We start from the raw sequence: 22,668 nt of genomic DNA on the forward strand, positions 1-22,668 counted from the left end.
ACGGGTAAAAATAACATTGATTGTTGGATTGTGTGCTTGGCCTGGTACAATCAGTCTTGGCTTATACTACAGTGGAGAAAGCCTGCTGCCACCTCAGATCAGAGCCAAACACACGAGCAGCATTTGATTGATACAATATTGATAAAAACCGGTATAAATTTATTATCAGAGTGAAAAGCCAAAGAGGCTTATGATTTCCAGTCCTTCTGAAGAAGAGAGAAATCCAATGCATCTTTTATACCCCAATGCTTGGGTGAAGGAAGAACAAGGAGATTGAGTAATTGTATAAGGTAAAGGTTAATCTGCCGTGTTTTCCCGCACAAAAGAGTGACACCTCTGCTTGCTTAGGATCACTGGATCTGCCGGGTGTAATCCATCCTGGAAGACGAATGACTGCAACAGAAGCAATTTGATGGTCAGAGCCTGTGAGTGATGGGTCACATTGTGCAACTGCCCTGTGATCTCTAATACACAGACACTTAAATGGATCCTGAAAGTGCAGATACACTGATCTATAACCTGAAACACTGCACATCAACAAAAAAAAAAATCTAAAACTTTCCATTTTCAGCCAATTACAAAAACTACAGGGAAGCTGCACTACACTCACATTTCTCCAACCCTATATCACAACTGAAATGTTTACTTGGATGTGTCTCACTCCAGATTGGTGAGGATGTACTCAACACTGTTATTTTGTTCATCCTCACATCCACCACTCCATCCAACCTAATTAAGCCTAATTAAGCCAAACACGAGGCAGCCATCAAAACAAAGCTACCGTTCCTTTAATTCTTCACCCCGTTTTATTTTTAAATTTGTTGGAGCGAGGAGGGGAAATACACAAGAAAAAAAGCAGGCGAAACCACACTCTCAAAACACACACACATACCCTCACTGACACGCAATCCGACACTCCCTTTCAACACAAGCACCGACACACTGACTGACTGACCAGTGCTGTCCAGCCGCCTGAAGCAGAGAGCCTGCTGTGCTGTGTGGATGTGGACTTGGTGGGTGGGGGAGAAGTTTCCCCAAAGACAAGCTTGGATCAGTGCGAGAGAGAGAGAGACGATGCCTTACTCCTTCAGCCCAGTCTGACAAGCTGCTCAGTGGATTTGCTGATTTCCGAAATTAAATTTTTGCAAGTTATTCAACGGGACTGAGGAGAGATTTTAAAGCAGAGAATGCTCCCACAGGTTATTCGGATTCTGTATGTCTTGTCTTTCTGCTTTTTCCAAGGAGGCTTTATCAGGTGAGGCGCACCAACACACATCATTCTCTCTCTCTATGTTTGCGAGTTATTTTGCTTCTTATCAGCTGCCAACATTAACTTTTAGACCATCGGAGGTGACGGTACCTGCTGTTCACGTAAACTGTCATTTGATAGACTTTTTGACTTCATTTGTATGCAGCTCTCCAGTTAATCATCCGTTGTTTGTTGTTGTTTTTTAATTGTTGAGGCGGAGGAATGGCTTTTAATCCTCCCTCAAGTAACTGCAGATTAATAAAAGGTGATTAAACGGCAAAAAAATGCCTGTTAAAAAGAGGTACATGAGCGGACGTGGGCAAAAAAATAAGAAAAACAAATCCAGCATTTTACGCACAGAGCAAACCGGTGTCTTCCGTCACCAACTCAAAAATAAATCACAGCTGATACCATGGTCGCAGTTTGCAAACTGGCAGCACATGCGAATTTAGTATTACGCCTTCATGCAAACGTTTTTCGGCATTAAATAACAAACCGTGTTGTCTTAGTGCTCAGTGAAATCCTGTCCCGGTCGCGAACTACCTGTGGAATTCACGCTTGTATTGCATGACTAATTGTTTTTTTGGGGGTAGGTTAAAGGGTAACGTTAAAACCCCAATCCACGACATAATATCCATGGGTTGATTAACAATTTACCAACATGTGAGTTAAGTGCTCATTAGGAAACATCCCATTTATTGTGCATGCATACTGAGAATGGTCTCCATGGTGTTTTCAACAGCGAAAAAAGTGTTTGGCACATGTGCGGAGTTGATTGATTTGTATAAGAAAAATGGGGCAAACTCCAGTCAGTGTGTGTTCAGTGTGTCTGGGGACAAAAAACAAAAACACACCACCTCTCTGTCTCTCCCTCTTTATTCTCATTTTGTCCAACCCCCTCTCTCGTCTCTCTCTCCTCACTTACTCAAAGCATCCACCAGCAACCAAGCTCCATCTTGTCTCTTCCTTCCTCCTTCCACCCCGACGTCCTCCCCCGCTATATCCTTCTTGGTGGCAAAAACTTTTATTTGCAATGAACACTTTCCTTATTTCATGCCCTGCCAACCTCAGGTGTGAGCGAAAGGGAATTAGGATCTGCATAATCCTGCAGCAGAACAGAGCCGTGACTCTGTGAACCCAGGAGCGAGGAGAGCAGCTCTTAGCCTGGAGAGCAGTCAACTGACAGCACCTCCTCCAAGACATTATATGCTGTCCTACCGGCCTCATGGCTCGTCACATTGGGGGTTGGGGGATCAAAGGAGGAAGAGGAGGGCAGGGGTAAAAGACAGGCAGAATATGATGAAGGTGCGGAGAGGAGGTAGGAGAGATGGAGGGTAAAAATGGGAATGAGCAATCTGGGATGGAGAGAAATGTGAACAAGAAATAGAGAGAGATTCATTTAGCTGGAGGCGGCGTGGAGATTAGTAAAGTGGCGGGCGAGATGGAGAGAAATGGTTCAGATAGGAAAGAGGAGATGAGATGAAGAGAAGGGGGGCTGTGGGTGTGAGAGACAAGAAGTGTGTGAAAAAAGATTGTCATTGTAAAACAGTGCACAAGCTGGATTGGTGCAATTGGCAGGGTTTCAGACTGGGTGGTAGTCGACACGCGGAAAGGAGGAAAGGAGAAAGGTGTAATAAATAAAGTTCATATCAAAGTGAGGATGGAGAGATGGAAGAGTGTTAGAAGAACCGTGTGTGACTTTTGTTGTTTCTTTTATTGTTTCAACACTTCAGGTCTGTTCAGGTAGAATCTAGAATCTGTTTTCCTGAACCTAATCTGCCACTCAATTTAGTTGCCTGCAGGTTTTCTCAGCAAGTTTTGTTAAGGGACTTATAAGAGGGAGAAATATAATACAAAATACATTTAAATGAGAGCATTTGGTACAGTGAAAGTGTTGTTTTATGAACAAATTGAGGTGTTGCTTTGGCCTTCCTTGCAGTGTGCACAAGCTTGTTAGTCAGTTTCTTTTTTGTTCATTTTTCCCCAGTTCACCTTCAGTTGATAAGATTTTGCTCCTGATTGGCTGCCTTTCTCATGCATGTTGTTAGGCTGCAAGTTTCTGGTTTATTTTTGGTGTTTACATTGCAGTTATCTTTGTTTTCCTAGATGAATTAGTTTGAGGCTAAAGTTATGGCTAAATAGCAGTAGGTTCTATGCTGATTAGATATGGTTTAATTACATTTATACTATACAATTGTATTTTGATACCTTACATTAAAGAAATCAATCACCAATCAAATCTCTTTTTTTATTAAAAATTAAAATTTACATGCTTTTATATTTCTCAAACTGCCCATGGCTGCTGCACCTGTATTCCCCCCTCTGTCTGAGACCCTCTGATTGGTCAGTATTTCCTGGTCTCCGCTCTGCTGCTCTTCTCTTGCTGTCTCTGTACCACTGCCATTAGAGGAGACTGACCGCAGTAGAGTATATACAGTAGTGGGATTTTCTACTGAATAACAACTCACCAGTCAAGGCTTCAACACCAAACACTACACAACAAGACATGTTCCAGTTGGACTGTGATTCGAAATTGTGGAGAAATTAATCAATACTGACATCACTCTCCTTTGAAATGTTTGCCTTCCTTTTTTTAGGTTGCTTTGCAGTGTAGGCAGTTGTTGCCAATGCTGGAATAGGAACTTTTCTGCAGGATTTTACGCCATCTTATCAGGCATTTATTATCTGAAGGCATGTGCATGAGTGCATCTGCATTTGTAGAACAGCCAATAGGAATGCCATCTCTTTGAAATTACCTATGATTGGCTCCCGTCGCAGGCTAGATTATCTAAATCCTGAAAACAGAACCAAGAGGAGGTGCAGAAGTCCAGTTTTTTCTCATCATTATCCATTTTTTTTTTTTTTGCGAGCACTCAGTTGGGCACTATAAACACTTGACGTATCTTATAGTTAACTCTGATTTGCAAGCTCCTCCGTCTGGTGTGGAGTGTCATTAACACGCAGAACTCAAGTATTGTCACTTGCATCTGTTCACAGTAGAGTCTTAAACAGCAGTTTGGATTTGTACATGTTCTATCTTGTTTCTGGTACACCGTTATCCGAAGAAATATACATAGATTTAACTCAAAATGATCACACATGCTGACTTCACCAGTACAACAGCAGACACACAAAATGTGCAAATTTATCCACGCCCTCGGTCATCTGATGTGTGTATTGGAAAATTGAGAGTGAAGCTTAGTGAATTGCATTGAAGTGAAGGGCAGAGAATCATACCAAGGATCCCTGATGTCCTTGCCTCCAGCCTGTGAGAGAGTATGAGTCAGAACTGGAAATGGAACTGGAAAAGGTCTTATCGTTCGATGAAGCTGGGTCCTCATAAGCCTGGTTATTAGGCGGCTACTTGATAGTGTGTGTGTGTGTGTGTGTGTGTAGTTTTGGGGAGAGTCTACTATGTTTCCCTCTTCACTTTGACAAATTAATTCAAGTAGCTAATGGCTTTACTTGAAGTCAACACGTCTTTAGAAAGTGGGTCAGTTGCAGAATAAAAAAACAAATTATATGACTGACTTTTTTGGAGATGAACATTAGCAAAAATGCTCTAATCCAGTAAGGCATATTTTCTAGTTTAGAGAAGAGACTTTATTGCTTAGTCATGTTCGGTTTCTCATAGTTGGTTTTAGATATATGGAATTGTTTTAATGTGTTGTCACTGGGCTTACAGAAAAACATCCGACCTAAAAGTTTGAACACTTAAAAAAGTAGTTGAGATTTGTGTTCATTTTGTTTCTTGTATCCCAATGGATGCCCAATTAAGATGATGTATATGCCACTGAGGTACTTCTTGTGTTACTGCAATTTTGTTTAATAACTCGATTTTTCTTTGCTGTATGAACAATCATCTTTAAAATGTCAAGAACAGACATCTAGACTCTCAGTTTTCACAAATGTCACAAATCTGTGTTTATGGCTGAAAGCTCATTATTTTAAGTTTCAAGTCCCTGTTTACTGTAAACTGTGGTGAACAGTGTCTTCTTGTAGTAGGGAAGCAAAGCAACTTTTAATGTTTTCTTTTCTATGAAAGTTTGTACAAATCAATGACGAGGATGAGTCCATTCATACCCATATCAGTTGCTGTCAGGCGTATCAGTGGGTTCTTATAACATAACAGGTATTTGGTTGCACAGTTTGAGCTTTTTCAAATACTGCACAGGGGAGAGTTAAGTGCAGGGAGAGCTAGAAGGCTTGGGACTGGGTCTGGTCAATGTGAAGAGTAATGGATGATAACATTTTGTATCAAATAACTCCCTCAGGATAACTCTCCTTGAACAAAGTTCACTTTTTTTCCTGAACAGGTTTAGTGGGATACATGCAGTGGCAGAACATTTTTCATCAAAAGCTTACAGTATGAAGTGCATACGTTGGTACATGATACTTACTAAAAATAACTTCTCAGTAACAACCAGTTGTTCAAGTACAGAGTCGCTTTATTGATGCAACTTTAAAACATTTTTCATTGAAATAAATTAATTCCAGTAATCCCTTTACTCAGTGGATTCACATACAGGGGTGAAGTAAACCTTGGAACCCTGACAGGTTGATGCAGATCAATTATATGACACAAAATAATGATTTAAAAACGTAAAGCTAACTTTTTTTGTTGTTGTTTTTTTTTGTCACAGCCAATGTTAAATTTAACTAACTTCTTTTGTGAAGATTGACAAACGTTGTACTTCAGATTAGAACTGCAACCATAGCAATGGTCAGACCGTAGAATGCCAATACTGATGAATCAGAATCGAGTGTCAAACTAAGCTGTGTAATGTGAGAATGGGTAGGAATTAATAAGCTAATGCTTCTTCCTGCTCCTTTTCAAACATACAAAGGGTTTTAATGACTCATGCTTCAAGTGTAATTTATTTTTTTCATGTTTGAAATAAAGCATTCATTCATTCATTCATTAATTCATTCAATGTAAACAAAAACTAAACTACTAAACTAGAACAACAACATTAGTTGATATAAACCACAAAAGAGGGATGTTGTGCAGACAGTTGTGAGGGTTGAGGGTGCAAATGACAGCTGACCGACAGTTAGCAAGCTCTGTACTCCTTAAATAAACTCTTTATTGAATGAAATGATGTACAATTCAGTGAACAAAATGCCAAGTAGTAGTAGTACTATTAGAAGTTAATAGAGCCATCGGGAATAACTAGCACTGGCATGTTCCTAGCTGGCTAGCATCTTAGCAGTTAGCCCACCAGCCACAGTTAACTAGCCCTTGGAATCATCTCTATGTCACCAAGCTTTTGGAAGATGAAGTTTGCTGTGGTGTGACTGGGCCTTAAAGTTGTTGATCAAGGATTTATGATGTATTCACTCTACGACTGACAACAGCTCAAAATAGCCAAGCATGGCCACATTGTCGCCGAGTCACCTTTGAAAGTTGAGGCCAGCTCAACTTTGATGTGTAGCATGTCACGCAGTGAAGTGTCAGGCGAGGGGTGTAGTTTCATGACACCAGCTTCCATTGATAACAAACTTTAACCCCTCACTTTATCATTCGTAGCATGAACATAGAATTAAGCTGCTGTTGCATCACAAACTTTTTAAATGTAAAGTGAAAATGGGTTTCTTTGGAAGAGAGGTCAAGAAGCAGTAAGTAAAAAAAAAACTTTCACCAAGTCAATTTGTGCTTAAAACCTCCCAATCAAATGACTTTCATCCAAATGTTTTCTTTGAGGCCCGTTCTAATAAAACCTACTTAACAGCAGATAAAAAGGTATTTCTCTAAGGAAACACTGGAAAGAGGTAAACACGATTTAGCCCATCCAAACTTCAAAAGCTCAGTTGTTGGGCGAAAACACAATCTTTCTTTGATAGCTTTTAATTAATTTAATTCTGATGCTAGTTCCAGCTGGTATGGAAATGTCTGCAACAGAAAAGTAGCCTAATTTCTGAAGAGTAGCAAACAGTAGAGGGAAGAAGAACAACCAACAATGAAATGAAACTGTGCATGTGAAAACTGTGTGGGTGAGAAAAAGCCATTCCCACCCTAATTTGATAAGGAAGAGGGAAACTTTTACATACCAGTTTGAATTGAAATTATTGCATTTGAAGAAATTCATGTCGCATGTAGCTGTAGCTAAATAAGATTAAAAAAAAAAAAAAGGATAATTAAAAAACAAACACATGCAAAAAAAAGCATCACACTTTAAATGCACATGCTGGGTAATTTGTACTAACACAGCAGTGTGAGAAAGTATCAACCAAATGTTTCATCTAGAGTAAGAGTGTCACAAACACTTTTGAGGGTCTCTTATTTTTTAAAAACAAAAAAACAGGAAATCCCCACTCACTTGGCTAACACACAGACTAAAGCAGTGAGGAGTGCTGACAAAATGGAAGTGTGAAAAGAGAACAGATGGGATGTTTATGTGAGTTAATGACTAAAAAATGAGAGCCAAGCTGGAGACAAGAGTCCAACAGACGGTTTGCTCTCCACATCCAGAGCTACCATGAACAGTAGTGGTACACTTATCTATGAAATATGAAGACTAAAGAAAATTCATCAAAGGACCATCAAGTTCATATTTTTGTACTAGTAATCTTTAAATTCCGCTGAGGGTTTGGTGAAGATTTAATTATAGCTTGTCAAAAAAGAAAAATCTTCAAACAAGTCATTATTTATTCTACTCATTCTCAGAGGAATGTCTGAATTTGTTTTTCTACAACGGGTTTCATTTTCACAGTTAAAATCACTGAAACACTGGCTTTGAGCAGAACTAACCTCCATCCTGATTAGAAATATTTGTCATGAGCAACTTTTAATGAAAAAGGGTAGTTATTGAGCACACATACTTGGCCACACAGTCATATCTTAAATCCCTGACAAGAGAGCTCTGTGCCACAGATCTGCCCATTGCTTCAGTGGACATTAGATTTGTGTTTGGATATGTGGTGGTGGTGGTGACAGCCTACTGATGGTCTCAGCAGTCAGCAAGCGCCTTCAGTGTTAGGCTGACACCTTGGGCTGAGAGATGTGACTGATGGTTTGCTGCCTATTTCAATCAAACCACATATGACCTTTCCCTGTTTCTGTTATATGAAATGTGCATATCTAGCTCCTTTGTCACATCTTAAAACAGATATTTTTACTGAGATCCTGATGCTGGAGGATAAAAACAGTTTGTCCTAAGGGTGTATATCTACTAAAATATGCTAAACATCTTTTCTCACACCATGGATTTAAAAGCTATGGTTATAGACATCTCACAATAATGTTAGTTTTCATCATGGAAGAAAAATGGGTCTCTCTTCCTCCCTGTTTCTTGCCAACACTACACCATGCGTTTATGACATGCCTCAGCTGCCAGTTGAAATCAATACCCCGAGCCACTGAATAATAAATGCATCATGAAGTGTAACTGATGGGCATCAGCTCAGGGTAAACTTTTAATCCCCACAGATATGTAGCCAGCTAATGCTAAGCTGGAAGAGCATTAAAATGCAACATTGTCCGTTGGTCATGCAGGGAGCCACCAAAATTGTTCAGGCATTTCTTCACAGAGGTTGAAATCAAATGTGTTTCTGTGCTACACATCACTCACTTCACACATATGCAGGAGAAAAAGTTATGCCAAAGGTGAAAGAAAACAGAGTTAAATTTATCATCTCATGGCCACAAATTATTCCAGCCTGTAAACTCTAGGTAGGTTTAATCCAATATTACCAAATAATCTGGGGATAGAGACATTGCGCTGTGTCAAAAATTCATCAAATTAAACTAACTGTAAATCAATATTTTCATGTTAATAATGGATTAATTGACTATATATGTATTATTTTAAACGATCACTCATAGGGACCATCCACAAATAATCACCCCTGACTCTGGAAGGTTTGTTTAATTAATGACTTTCATGTAGCTATATATACCACATGCTGTGTTACTGCACAGATGATTAACAGGCTTACTCTGAACACCACAACCATGGTGGACACATGCTGCGAAGAAGGCGGGATGGCGAGGATTACAAAGTGGAGGAAGAGAAAGAGAATAGAAAGAGGGGTGAAGAGAAGAGACGGGCCAAAGAAAATGACAGAAAGTGTCCAAAGTTTGGGATCTTTTCAAGCTGAAACTAAACAAATACTCTGTGCAGTGCATCTATTGTAAAACCAGTTCAGCTTACCACAATAGCATGTAGTGAATGCCTCAGCATCTCAGCAGAAAGTGCTGCACCTGGCAAACAGAGCCTCTGAAAAGTACCATGGCAACACAACATGTCATGTGGATGTAAAATTTGATCAAAAATAGTAGATGTCACAGGAGAAAACATTACTGATAAACAACGGTGTATGGCCTCACTTCTTATTAAGTATTATGAGTAGTGATAGTATACATGCACAGTATAAGGAACTTGTGTGTGGGGGATGATGTGCAGAAGATATAGGAGTGGTTTCAACTTATTTCTTAAGTTTCTAAAAGCCTGCACTGGTGTCTCCTGTGTGTTAGATCTTTGCGGTACAGTAATGTATCCTGTTACATGGTGTCAAAGGTGTCAGCAGGCAGGGGCCTCTTTTACTTTACATGTACAGTTTGAGCAGGTCATGGCTTGATGATCCGGCCGTACAGTGTGAGCACATTAATCATGAGCTTTGGGTTTACATTACAGACGATTTACTTGTACAGTATGAGTTGGAATTAAACATTTCCAAAATTGTACAGTGCATGCCCAGCTTAACAATATGCACACAACCTATGCACATATGCAAGAGTTTTCTACTTGTATTTTTAGTTAAAAAATATCTTTAATTAAAAAGAAAAGTCCCACATAGTCAGCTTTGGCCTGCCAGGCTTGCAAGATTTGAACAACCCCCCCCCCCCCCCCCCACACACACACACACACACACACACACACACGCACACACACCACCACCACCAAACCCCTCCCCTCAGTGTTCCAAGATCGGAAAGAGGGCTCCCATTGTTCAATTTCTATGCAGGCCTACGGCTGCATTTTTTTTGTTCTATTTACTATTCATATCTGGTAGATTGGACTATAGGACCATAATCGCTGTATAAACTATGTTAATAACTACCAATATTCCAAATAATAGACCACAGCTTTAATACCATGATACTGCCCAAGTCTACTCTGAACATTCAAATGTTTCGGTATAAATTTCTGCTCCTCATTGAGCATTGTTAATTCATCAAACACAGCAAATACTGTTTGATCAGTCTTCAATGCATAGGCTTTGGATTTGACAAGCGTTCAGCTAAATGTACGTGCATATTTGTGTACCTATGAGGAAAGTTCCATACTACAGCTTTTTTATTAACACTGCAAGCTTGTTACCTGTTACAAACTACAGTCAAGCTGACTCTTTGCAAAAAAGGCCTTTCAGCACTTATTGTAGTCAGAGCAGGTACTGTATAGTAAAAATAATTGAATTGCTCTGGTGACAAGAGAAAGGCCAGGCAGATAGCCACTGTGCACTGTGGATGTGGCATCACTGAAGTTATAAAACCATAGATGTGTGTACAAACACGTGCTTCTTCGTTTTAATATCTTTCACTCTGTGCACAAATAAAAGCAACACAGCATACTGTGTGAGTCAATAGCTAGGCAACACAATATGTGACACAGTGGTAAAGTAATGCAATTAAGTGGACCTCTCCACTCTCCTTCAGATTAAAATGGTCACTTATTGACTAGAGCAGCACTTTGGCTCTGAGGTTCAGTGCTGTGGGTCATCATGTTCTCTGCAATTAGAAACATGAAGTGGGGGCCCATCTGAAACCGTCCATCAAGTCATTATGTCTGACCGTAGAGTATATGATGATTAAGCTCAACTCTCAGGGACTAGGGGAAGTCAGTCCTACAAAAGACATACCTCATAATGTATGGTTGGACAAAAAGAAACAATGGGCAGTGGAATCAGACAGAAGCTCCGCGGTGTAATTGAATAAAAACTTAACCATTAAGAAAGGCCATGCTGCAATAAATCAGTAATTATAGAGGCCTGTAATTTATCAGCCAAATACTGCAGGCTAAAGCTAACAGCAGTAGAGCATACTCCACTTCATGATCTCAAATTAAAATATACAGCTCAAATTAACCTGATTTAATGTTGGTCATATTGGCTGATTTTGTAATAAATAGAAATGAATTAACTATTTAACACCCTCTGTCATATGTCTCCCTGAATTCAAACAAAGTGAATTTGGACATTACATTTCCAAGGAATTGTTTTTTTTTTTAACTGCTTTAAAGCTGCAGTCGGCAAGTTTGGCAGATTGAGCTGACACAGTCAAATTTTGAATGTTTACAAATCTCACGCCCCTCCCCCACTATCACAGAGCTCCTCCGCGGCCTCCAATCAAGTGCTCGTCAATCCAGATTCCTGTGAACGCGCCTGTGTCTTCTCTCATCAATAAACGGCATGGAGTACACGCTACATGGAGGGAAGCTGGCTAACTCACTCATAGATAGCAACTGCTAACGTCACTTAGCTGATGCCTAGCTTGAGGCGTTGTGCCTGTGATATTGTAACATGCACGAGTGGGGACAGAGGGGATCTGTGCCGTATGCACAAACTGAACTGCAATGAGTGGACACGATGGCTCGCAAAACAAATTACAGGCTCTATGTGCACGTAGAGGCACATTTTTTTTCTAATACCGGATGATTTATGTTGTTCTATCGGCGCATAGTGTGGGCTTCAGTGACTATGATCAACCAAATGTTGCAGACTGGGACTTTAAGGCCACATGTAGCGGAGACACATTGTTTCAGCTGTGAATTGTACCATTTTTTTAAATGACCAATTCACATAAAACACAAAGTCTAATTATTTAATTCATATAGTGCATGTTGCACATGTAATAATACCAGCAGTATGTAAAAGTTCTACATGTGCTAGCAGCCGAACTTTACCAGACTCTGTCCAAGTGAGCTGGGGGAAATAACATATCATCACAGAAAAAAATGGAATGCGCTTAAAGTCACTGAAGAGCTTTCCTATGACTGACTATGACTAATGTAACATCTCACTGATTAAGAAGGCCTCTGTGTGGCTCATGTACACACTGCAACTTCTTTGAGATGGCACATAGTAACACCCAGGTCACTCATAAGTAAACAGGCCTAACTGCAGTGAAAATAAAAGCCAAAACAAACAAATTGCTCCTCTTCCTCCATTTTTCTCCTGCGGAGGTCACACATGACCAGTGAAGCAGAATTTGTCGGATGGTAAAGGTGGTGGAGAGGGTTGTTGAGGTGGGATTACAGCTGTGTTGGTAAGATAACACAATAGGGGTCTCTCCTCTCCAGGAGCATGAAATGAGAGTGGTCCATGTTAGGATACAAAGCAGAAGCCTGTGTAATTCCTCTACACACTGAATGAATTAGTTTTTTAAGATAGGGCAAATAACTCTCACACTACAGGAAGAACCAAATTAGATGCCCAATTCTGACAGTTACACCATCACTAGTAAGGAAAAAGATGCATTGATAGCCATGGGTTGCTTTGTGTATGAGGCAAAGTGGGTACTGATATGCAACTGAATGTTTAACTAACTCTCTGCTGTAACAGCAAGATATCCAGTATGGTATCCAATAGTCAGTTTCCGTAGAAATAGCTCTCTATTGATGATTTGACGTACTGTAGGTGTCCATTATCTGACACTTTGTGATATAAGTGGGCCGTTTGCCATAAGTGGCCTGCGTGTGACTGTTCTTCATACACAGTGCAAAGCTGCTTCAAGGGTAGAACACCACAGATCACTGTGTACATCTACAAATCCCCTGTGCTCTGACCTCTGGATCACTGGCAGACTTTTCTCCCCACATTAGTGAGATAACTAGTTGTCCTTGACAGGTGACGTGCTTTATTAATGATAGTATAGTGTGCTTAAGTTTAAAAAAGAACAAGAAAAACCCAGACAGTAGCTGAACCAAGATTTTCTTCAGAAGAGAACAAAACAGTCAGAGCTCCGGAAGTTGTTGTTGCAAAGCCCAGGGATATTTTGGGTTGGATTGGTGCACAGCTTCATAGAGAGAATTTTTCTGAAATTATGCAGCTTTGACAATAAGTCTACCAAGGATGTTTTCTCATAATAATTGCTGTCTGCAGTTAACAACCAGTAGCACTGCTGTAGAATAAACCTTTTTAGGCGTAAAAGATTTGACATGCCCGCTCCTCACAGTCTCATACTGTATACCCCCTTTTTTCCACGTAAATTAGCATCTATATGCAGGTTGTTTAAATGCAAAAAATAGGCCATTCTTCCTTCCATTGCCAGGAGATGAGTGTGCCTTTCTGTTTTCTTCTGGTGTGTTACCTTTGAAGTTTCAAACACGCTGAAAAACAGGGTTAGTAAACACTAGAAAGCAGCATGGAGGCACAGTGATTACTACTTTTTTTTAATGTTTGCTTCTTGTTCAGTCACTTTTTCAAACTCGGCTAGTATTGAAGTGCTGCTTGTACGGAGATGGTCACAGAGGTTACCGACATTGCACCAAAAATGTTACCATGACTGACAATTGGAGCTGGAGCCAATAAATACCTATGACTACTGCAGAGTTATTTGTGACTTGACACAAATATCGCTTACAACCTTTGCCACTAAAGCCGAGATCCAGATGTTAGTGGGTGTCAGTGGGTTTTTTGGCCAGTGGGAAATAGAAATTAAGCCTCACTTTGGACAGAAGCCATTTACTATGCAATTCATTGAACATGGAGCTGTTAAACCAGTTTAGTAAACCTAGTGAGCTTTTTAATTTACAGCACATATTGCTGACATGAAGTATGTGGGGTTATTTGCGATAAACCTTAAAATTTCATTGTAAAAAATAAGATTTTGAGTTCCTGCCACTTTGCTTTTCTATTGCAAGTGCTGTAGATTGCACTTAGTAGCCAGCAACACATGAGTGAATGTCTGGGGTAAAAACATACACAAGTGTTTAGCACCTTTTTGAATTCAATGAATGAATTGGAATACAGTACTACACATATTACCGGTAAAGCAGGGGTTGCACACAATGCTTGAGACTCTGAAAGTAATCAGAGCCATATTTATCTGGGTCTATTAGATCCTATCCTGAGCCTTTAATTAACTCTTCCCCCTTTTCTTGATTCAATCAATGGCACTGCCAGGCATTTGTCTTCCCATGAAAGGACAGATTCATGATAGTGAGGCCAGGCTAATAATCATTATATCAGCAATTGTTTTATTAATTAACAATGACGTTAAATGTTTAATAGTGATATATATCAATTTTGCAGCTCTCTAGGGAGTAATAGTAAGGGTTGTATTAAAGTGTAATTCTGCATTTTAGTTCATGAGTCAATCTAGAGTATTCATAGTATTTACTGCATCAAAATTTAAAAAAAATAAAACAGACTCACAGATGCACTTTATATTGCAATGGTAAATGTGTAAATGAGATGGATTTTATTGGCACCTTTTTTGAATTTCCTCTATACCTGGATGTGGTGAGGTCAAAACAGGATCATTATGATATATTTAAATTGCCCTACAGTAGGAAAATAGCATGGTAGAGGTAATATTGAGATACCCAACACACCTTCTATAAAAGGCTTCACTCATAAATCTTTGACTTGTTCCACTTAACTGTATTTGATAAGCAACTCCTAAGTAGTTGGTGAAGTTCAGCTGATTTTGGACATATTCTTACTGCCACATCCAATGATATATGAAAAGAAAGAAAGAGACCCTTATTGCAGTACAGACCAAAAAGAGGCAACAGTCCTTGTTCGGTCATACTGTTAAAATGGTAATTTCAAGGTAATCTAATATTTCAATGCCTTAGTTTTAATGATGTCAAACTTTTGAAGTCACATTGACATTGAGTAAAAAGTGTTCTGATATTGTATTAGGGCTCTTTGGAGGACACAACACTAATGCCTGCCTAGATGTTCAATAGACGCGATTTTGTTGTGTTTTTGTAGCTGGTGACACACACACTATTAGTCATGCGTGGCCATACTTTGTTCATGGTTATCTCAGGCCACACACTAAGCTCAGAGCTTCCCAACCATCCATAACAGGGTTAGAGACATCTCATTATCATGTTGAACAGACACTGTTTGAGTCCTGAATGTATTATTTCTCTCACTTTGGTGCTTGACCACTGAGACTCCCCTTCATTTGTCCCCACAAGACACCCACATTGTTTTCTGAAATAGTGTGTCAAATCCTGTGGTTCTCTCGGGATAAGAGATGTTTGCTTTTCAATAAATGGGTGGCACGCTCAATAAATGTGTCAAGGACTCTGCTGATGACACCGGGTTATGCTGTCGTCATTAATTCCACTAGTAATCCCTGACACAATAAAGATTATGGGTGTAACGAAACACTGAAGTCACGATTCAATACAATTCACGATACAGGGTTCATAACACGATTTTCCCACAATCCCAGTGCTACTTAAGGTACAGATTTTGCTATGATTTGACTGCAATAAACGGATCAATAACATTTCAATATAACTGCATCATGAGAACAATGCCAATTGTTCGTACATACATAACCATCTAGCAGAGAGGGCCTGCTACATCGCTTTGATGATAATGATAATCCTGATTTATGTGTTGAATGTGGCCTAGAAGAAGGCACATTATTCCACTGCCTTTGAACTGCCCTAAACAAAAAGAATTCTGGAAAAAGGTCATTCAAACTGTATTTGATATTATCTCTATTGAGTTACCGATCTGCCAGGTTGTGCTCATTCCCAGGGCCTAAAATACCACCAATTTGTCACAGCCCTATAAAAAAAGGCTGTTTTCTCAATGGATTTTGGATCAATGATGGCTATGAGGACTACATTATAATTAACAGATTTTGGTGTAATTTAATTGCATTAAAAAGTTCAGATTGTTCAGGGCTATGCTATGTAGGAGAAACTCAAGTCTCACTTGAATGACATGAATGATCTCTAGATCTATAGGTACGTTTCCATTAGGCTCAAATACCCGGAATGAGGTGGGTCTATTTTGCCGAAACACCCCTAATTTGCATGTGAGCCGTGGGAGCAGACTTTGGAGCGGCCATTTGTTGGCCCTGTGAAAGAGCAGGGCAGTTTTTCTCCCCTGAGAGAAGCCTGGTTGCTGATTGGATGTAGCTCTCAGCAGGATGTGACATGTGGTAGTACAGACGCCACAACAACACGGCGAAGTAGAGTAGACACTTTTATCCAGTGGTGTAATAGAACGCAGTGCAGAAAAGGATCTGTGCATGCACATCTTTGCACAGGCTTGTTAAATGAGTGCTGTAGCGGCCGGGTTGGTTTCTGACCTGCGGCCTTTTGCTGCATGCTCCCTCTCTCTCACTCCCATTTATACACAAACGTACACACTTAGACTGTTACCGCGCTTGCTTTACGGTGTGTCTGTCAACAAACACTTTAACTGCGCCTCAAGTTTTTAAGGTGGAGTGTTTTCTTTCATGTTACTTGTACATAAGTTGACATTGTGAATCAGACAGTACACCTTAAATCTATTCTGTATTTGTCACTTTGAAAAGGAGAGCGCACCGCTGTATTACCGGCGATCAAAACCCATTCAGAGTGATACGGATACCTCCAGAGTCTCGTAAATCCTTCTTGGGCCTTTTTTTGTCATGGAAACACTGCGAGTGAACCGCCATTTGAGAGGTCGTGCCCTAAAACTTTCCAAGCGGCCTCATTTTACACTAATGGAAACACGCTTTATGATGTAGGACGTCTACACGCGCATTTTCATATACTTTGGTTGTTGTCACGCTGCGCCAAAAGTTTGCTTCACATTAGTCTTCAACACATCATAAAATTTGTGAATGTGTTCAAGAATATTAATATTACACAATGGATTCAGCTGTGATTTCCAGTTTCCAGATAAACAATAGCGATGGAATAGGCCTTCACTTTCCCTGATTTACTCTTACTGTCTTTCTTTGGGCTTGCCATCATAACCTGACATTTTCTGAAACCTTTTTTTTCCCCAGCTGCTGTAAAGAAGTAAATATACGTACATTATCGAGCCAAAATTTTTTTTTCCCCACGACAGTTAACGGTTAAAAACAGTTATTTTTCGGAGGCAGGATAAAATCAGCATGAGGTTCTTGTGGTAGAAACACGTAAACTATGCATAATAAATACCTCCTTGTTAATATTTTTTCCTCACTAATATACCTGACAATGACTTAAAGTTTGTAAATATATTTATGTTGTGCAAAAGAAAGATGATGAGTAAATATGAATAAATTGCTATATTATATTATATATTTGCAAAAGTGGCAGTAAATAATCTATTTTGTGTTTCAGTTGCATTATTAGTTCATAATTATCTTGAATAAAGCTAAAGTGATCAACATAGGTAAATGGCTAAACTGACGTTTGCCTCTAAAACTTTCACAATACAGTTCATTCTTATGGAATTTTTGGTTATATATCTGCAAGATGTACCAGAATGATTACACAAAACCCCAAATGTCCTCACACCGTGCAGACAGTTCTCACCAAAGAGTATAATCCAACTTCTACCTTTAGACATAGCAAAATTCTACATTGGCAGCATGAGTTAAATGAGAAACTAGAATTTCACAAAGCATTGTTAGGCTGCTTCCCTTACGGGCTTGATTCAGAAAATCCCTGGTAGACCCAGCTCCATGGTGGCTTTTTCATGATGCTGTTGGTTCCAGCCAGCAGCTTGATCAAGCGAAACAGGCCAGTGGCTATGCCTACAGTACAACTTTCTTCATCCTCGCTGTCATGTCCAAAATATGGGTCATGTAGAGTGCATTGGCTTCGAATGTGAGTGAAATGTTTATTTTTGTGGGAACCATTTTTTGTATGACAGTCTGCTTTACCTCTCCTGGGCTGAAACATCACTTCACTACATAGATTGACAGCAGAACCCCAGTAGCTTTTATTCTTTGGTTTAAGGCACAGGTGGACCGTATCTGGGACCAAGCATGCACTTACTCACCCTTTGGCCCTTGGCTTTCTCATGTCTCTTAATGCAGTTACTGCTATGGTGCCATGGTCCCTGGGGCAAGATGAGAAATCCACCAAACCCTATTTCCTCCATAAGTAGCAACCATTAGAAGTTAATAACTATAAGGAAGTAGCCAGAGGAAAGTCAGAACTGTTGAAGACTAACCAAGGGCTAATACCTCACATAGAAGGCAACACAATTGCAAAAAATGCTCAAAGCAGTTAGCAAATGGCTAATAAAAGAAAAAGATTATGGAAGCTGTAAATGATCTACAGGAAACAGGAAAACAAACATACTGCGACACCTCTATCCATATTCATATAGGTGCATTTAGCAAATGAAAGACATTAATCACCATATTCGAGCAATCTACAGCTTCTAAATACATGTTCACTGTACACATACTGTTGACAACTTCTGTAAGAATCCAGCTGGAGAGATTTCCCAGTGGCCTTTAAAACTGGAGGAGGATGTGAGGGATGGGGGATGCAGAGCCCCAACATGTGGAGGTACACACAGCTGATGAAAGCCTCTTTCTATGTACTGAAAATGCACACGCACATACTGCATAGTTCTTCATTATGTTCTTCATTCCCATTTGGTTTGGTTGCATCGAAAAACCCAATATTACTTCTCTAATCGCTGCATTTCATTAACTTGACTACAGTACATGAAGAAGATGGGAAAGACAAATATCCTGCTTTGATCAGGGTGTGTATACCCCCTGCATGTGCTCACAGCCATTCAGTTTACAGCATGTTCCATAATGGCACCATAAATTGTCATTTATCAGCCATGATGGCTTAAAGAAAGTGCGTTAGAGAGAGAGAGAGAGAAAGAGGCTTGGTTCCATTTGCATGAATGTAGATGTGCTGTACTATATGTTTGATCCAAGAAAAAAACTTTTTTTTAGTGTTTACAGTGCCCAGCGACATGACAAGCAAAAACCTAAAGCTTATGTGGTGAGGAGCTGACTGCTGTATTAGGATAAAGCTGCAGTCCATCTCAAGCCTCAAGCAAGCAGACACATCAAAGCAATCTTTTGCTGTCAGTATGGTCCCTTCTCTCTATCAGAAATCCTGCTGGCTCTGTTTCACAGAGACTGACAGGAGGCAATCCGTGCCTTTATCAGATCTTCTACATGAAAAGGTGGCCTGAATACAGAGAGGCTTGGAGAGAAATCTGGAAGATGGGTAGGTCTGACAACGCTCTATGCCACATTCATCTCCCGTAAGGGGAAAGGTCAGTTCCCCGGGTTTATCACAGAGATTGCCATTTAAACTACAACTGTTGGAAACCATTTGTTTGTTTGATTTAGCTTTGGGGAGAACCAACAAGTAAATGCTGAACACCCCATATGCAGTTAAATACGTATTTCTCCTTCAAAGTTTAATGCTAATGCTTTATGTCATTTAAACAGCATTGGTTGAGTCACCATTGATCCAAATGTCACTGATGACTGTAGATTTAAGATAAGACTATACATTTGATACTATGTGTAACACAGGGACAAAGGGACTAAAAAAGACATACTCCTCTCTGATGCAAGTACGTGGCTATTGTAACTCCTCCTTCAAACTTACTTTAAATGCAATAATTTCTTCAATTGTAAATCCACACTCATTATTGGTTTAGCTCAGCTTGCTCACTCTATGGGATGAATAGAACTCAGGACGTGGATCCTCTGCACCCCAAATCTCACCCGTTGTGTTTTTGGTAGGTGACCACCTGTCTATGCGTGAACATGAACAGAAAACAACAGTTGTGGTGGACGGCAACCACAACATTTAGACACATTCCTGACTGACAACAATTTTATCTGATAGATTTTGTTGAAAGAGATTTGACAAACAACTAAGACCGGATCAGTGCGATGTTATAATTGATCAGGAAACCAGTGACAGAGGTAAAGAATTTTGTAACAAGTGGTTTGTTAAACTGTAATGGATAACTGCCTGTTGTGAGGCTAAGGCACTATTCTGCCTTCCTTGCATCCTTTTCCAGATCAAAGGAACTGACCAAGCCTGGAAAAATACTCATGCAAATTATTTAAAGCAAATAGATTAATAAAAACGTTAAAAAACAAGATACCACATTGAAAACTTGCAATATTGCAAGAAAATATCTGAATGAATTTTTTTTTTAGTTATGTTCAGTTCCGTAACAAAAATGTGTTAATCATTGTCAAAAAAGTGTTTTTAGTTATCGATAGGAATAAAATATGGACAATATATTAACTATACTAAATTAAATTTTTTATCAGCAGAAAGTTCTGGAGGTGCATTGGAGGCCCTAAGGAGGAGCTCCACTGAGGGCTCCATTTACAAGGGTTCGACGGACTGAGCTGCTATGAAACTAAAAGGCCAAAAGCACAAAAACCACCCAGCAGTGACAATATCAGATCAAAATCTAAGTTGAATTCTCAGATTACACTTCTACAATCCTGGAATCTAAAGTAAGCATACGGCATAGAGTGAGCCCATGGATCTGACATTGCTGCATGTGTTTATTACTAGAACTCGAAATCCAGTTTATCATATTCCCCAAATTTTACATGTAAGAATATTTTCTGAGATGAGCACAAAAAAGAACATTTGCTAGATAATGTGTGGTCTGAACAATTCATTCTGTCGTGGCATTTTGACAGCAGAGGTAGCAATTAGAGTTGGAAAAAGTGTAGAACCGTTTTCTTTGTTTTAATCACACAGTCTCAGAAACCCACCAGATAGAAGATTTTAATTACAAAGAGAAGGATATTATATTTCACACAAATAGGAATTTTAAGCCTCTAGACAAGAATGTATTAAAGTGCCAGAGATTAGTTAAGGCTGCATGGGAAAAGCCTGGGGTGGCAGTTGGAGTTCAATGTAGTAGAAACGAGCCATCATGAGCATAAATCTGTCATCAAGCCGCAGCTCATTGTGCCCTTGTCATTACTGTGGCACAAGCCTAGAAACATCATTTCTGCTGGGTACTCAAGAGATGTCAAGCCCCGCTCTCGCAAGATTAAAGATTGCATTACAAATTAGAACGCATGAGCAATGGCACAGAGTTACGATTTACTCTGCGTTGGCATGGATTAAATCATTAAACCCTGGGGTTTGCATTGAGACAGCTAAATATACTTGAACAAGTAGTAGATTCTACCATTGGCTCATGGTTGAACTAATTATTCTTTACTAGAAAACAAAAGGAGAGGAGAAAATAAATAGTTCAAAGATGGGATTGATATTTAATGCATGCACAGTAAACATCACAATATCTAATGGGAATGAGTCCTCTACTACTATGTATTATTTAAGTATAAAGCGTAAACTTAATAGAAGTAGTAAAATATAATATTATTTAATTATATAACTACACCAGTCTTTGTTCTTCTGTTCTGTAACCTGCCTAATGCTTTGATACGAACATACTGAGGTGTATAAATGTAGTGATAGGGTTGATGAAGCAACACTGTTATATAGGTTTACACTTATTATTTTCACTTCCCTGAACATATAGAACAGAACCCATGAAAAGACCAATGCCAACAATAAATTGATCCTACTAATAAGTATTGTATAAGTAGCCAAAGCCTGAAATAGTATTCCTCTGAACCATAGACCTCCATTGTTGTACAGAATCTATTTAAAACACATGAATGAGCCACACCGTTGCACTGGGTGACATGTTATCAAATTACGATGAAAATGGTTGCTGTGATTTTTTTAATCAATTCCACACACACCTAGCTGGTAACCTATCGCAAGATTACTTTTTCTTTCCGCCTTGCTTCCGTCTTGATTCCACCTAGCTCCGCTCAACCATCTGGGATCGCTCCATTGCAGAGGGATTTTAGGGTCCGCAAAAATGGTCAGGCCATTCAGGAACACCGGGCTGGGTTTAATAGATGTGACGTAGCGTAGAAGCGACTGTTTGTGATTCAGACAACAATGGCGGCTCGCATCGAGGAAGCAGGCATCAACATTGATGCTGCTATTTCATCCATGTTGTCCAATCTAGCAAATTTAAAAGAACACCAGAGAAAGGCTCTGAAGGCTTTTGTTGGTGGAAACAATGTTTTCGCCCGTCGCTCTCATCAGCGTCACGGGTTGGTCCTGCATCTGGAAATTGTCCCTACCAAATGTGTTAGAGTAACAGGTGCTAAAAACTGCAGAAACATAAGTAATATAGATTTGTGAGACTTTTTTTTAAACATTTATGTAAGAGATTTAATGACAAAAGTAAACGTATAACATCAGCAGCCTTATCCTTTAACAAAAGCTGCTAAACAGAATGTAGCTGATTGTCTTTTTTAACTGTAATCAGTACATTAACAGTCTTCATCTCGTCAACCTCTTCCTGCATAATGATAGATATTGCTCTACAGATGGAGGTCATATGCAAAAATGAACTGCCTGAAAAATTCAGGACTAATTTCAAATCCATCCATCTTATATTTTATCTACTGT

The 22,668-nt window shown here is 39.5% G+C and overlaps 1 protein-coding gene across 2 annotated transcripts in view; it reads left to right on the plus strand.

The window, feature by feature from the left end:
• Positions 1-941: 941 nt before the first annotated feature.
• Positions 942-22,668, plus strand: part of glra4a (glycine receptor, alpha 4a) — a 46,108-nt gene continuing 24,381 nt past the window's right edge. For both annotated transcript variants that reach the window (XM_083915652.1, XM_083915653.1), the window contains exon 1: positions 942-1,255. In XM_083915652.1, coding sequence (XP_083771778.1) covers positions 1,188-1,255 — 68 coding nt within the window. In that variant the 5' untranslated portion in view covers positions 942-1,187. The remainder of the gene's footprint in view (positions 1,256-22,668) is intronic.

The sequence above is a fragment of the Echiichthys vipera genome, assembly GCF_963691815.1.
Source record: "Echiichthys vipera genome assembly, chromosome: 6".
In the NCBI taxonomy this organism is placed as follows: Eukaryota; Metazoa; Chordata; class Actinopteri; order Perciformes; family Trachinidae; genus Echiichthys; species Echiichthys vipera.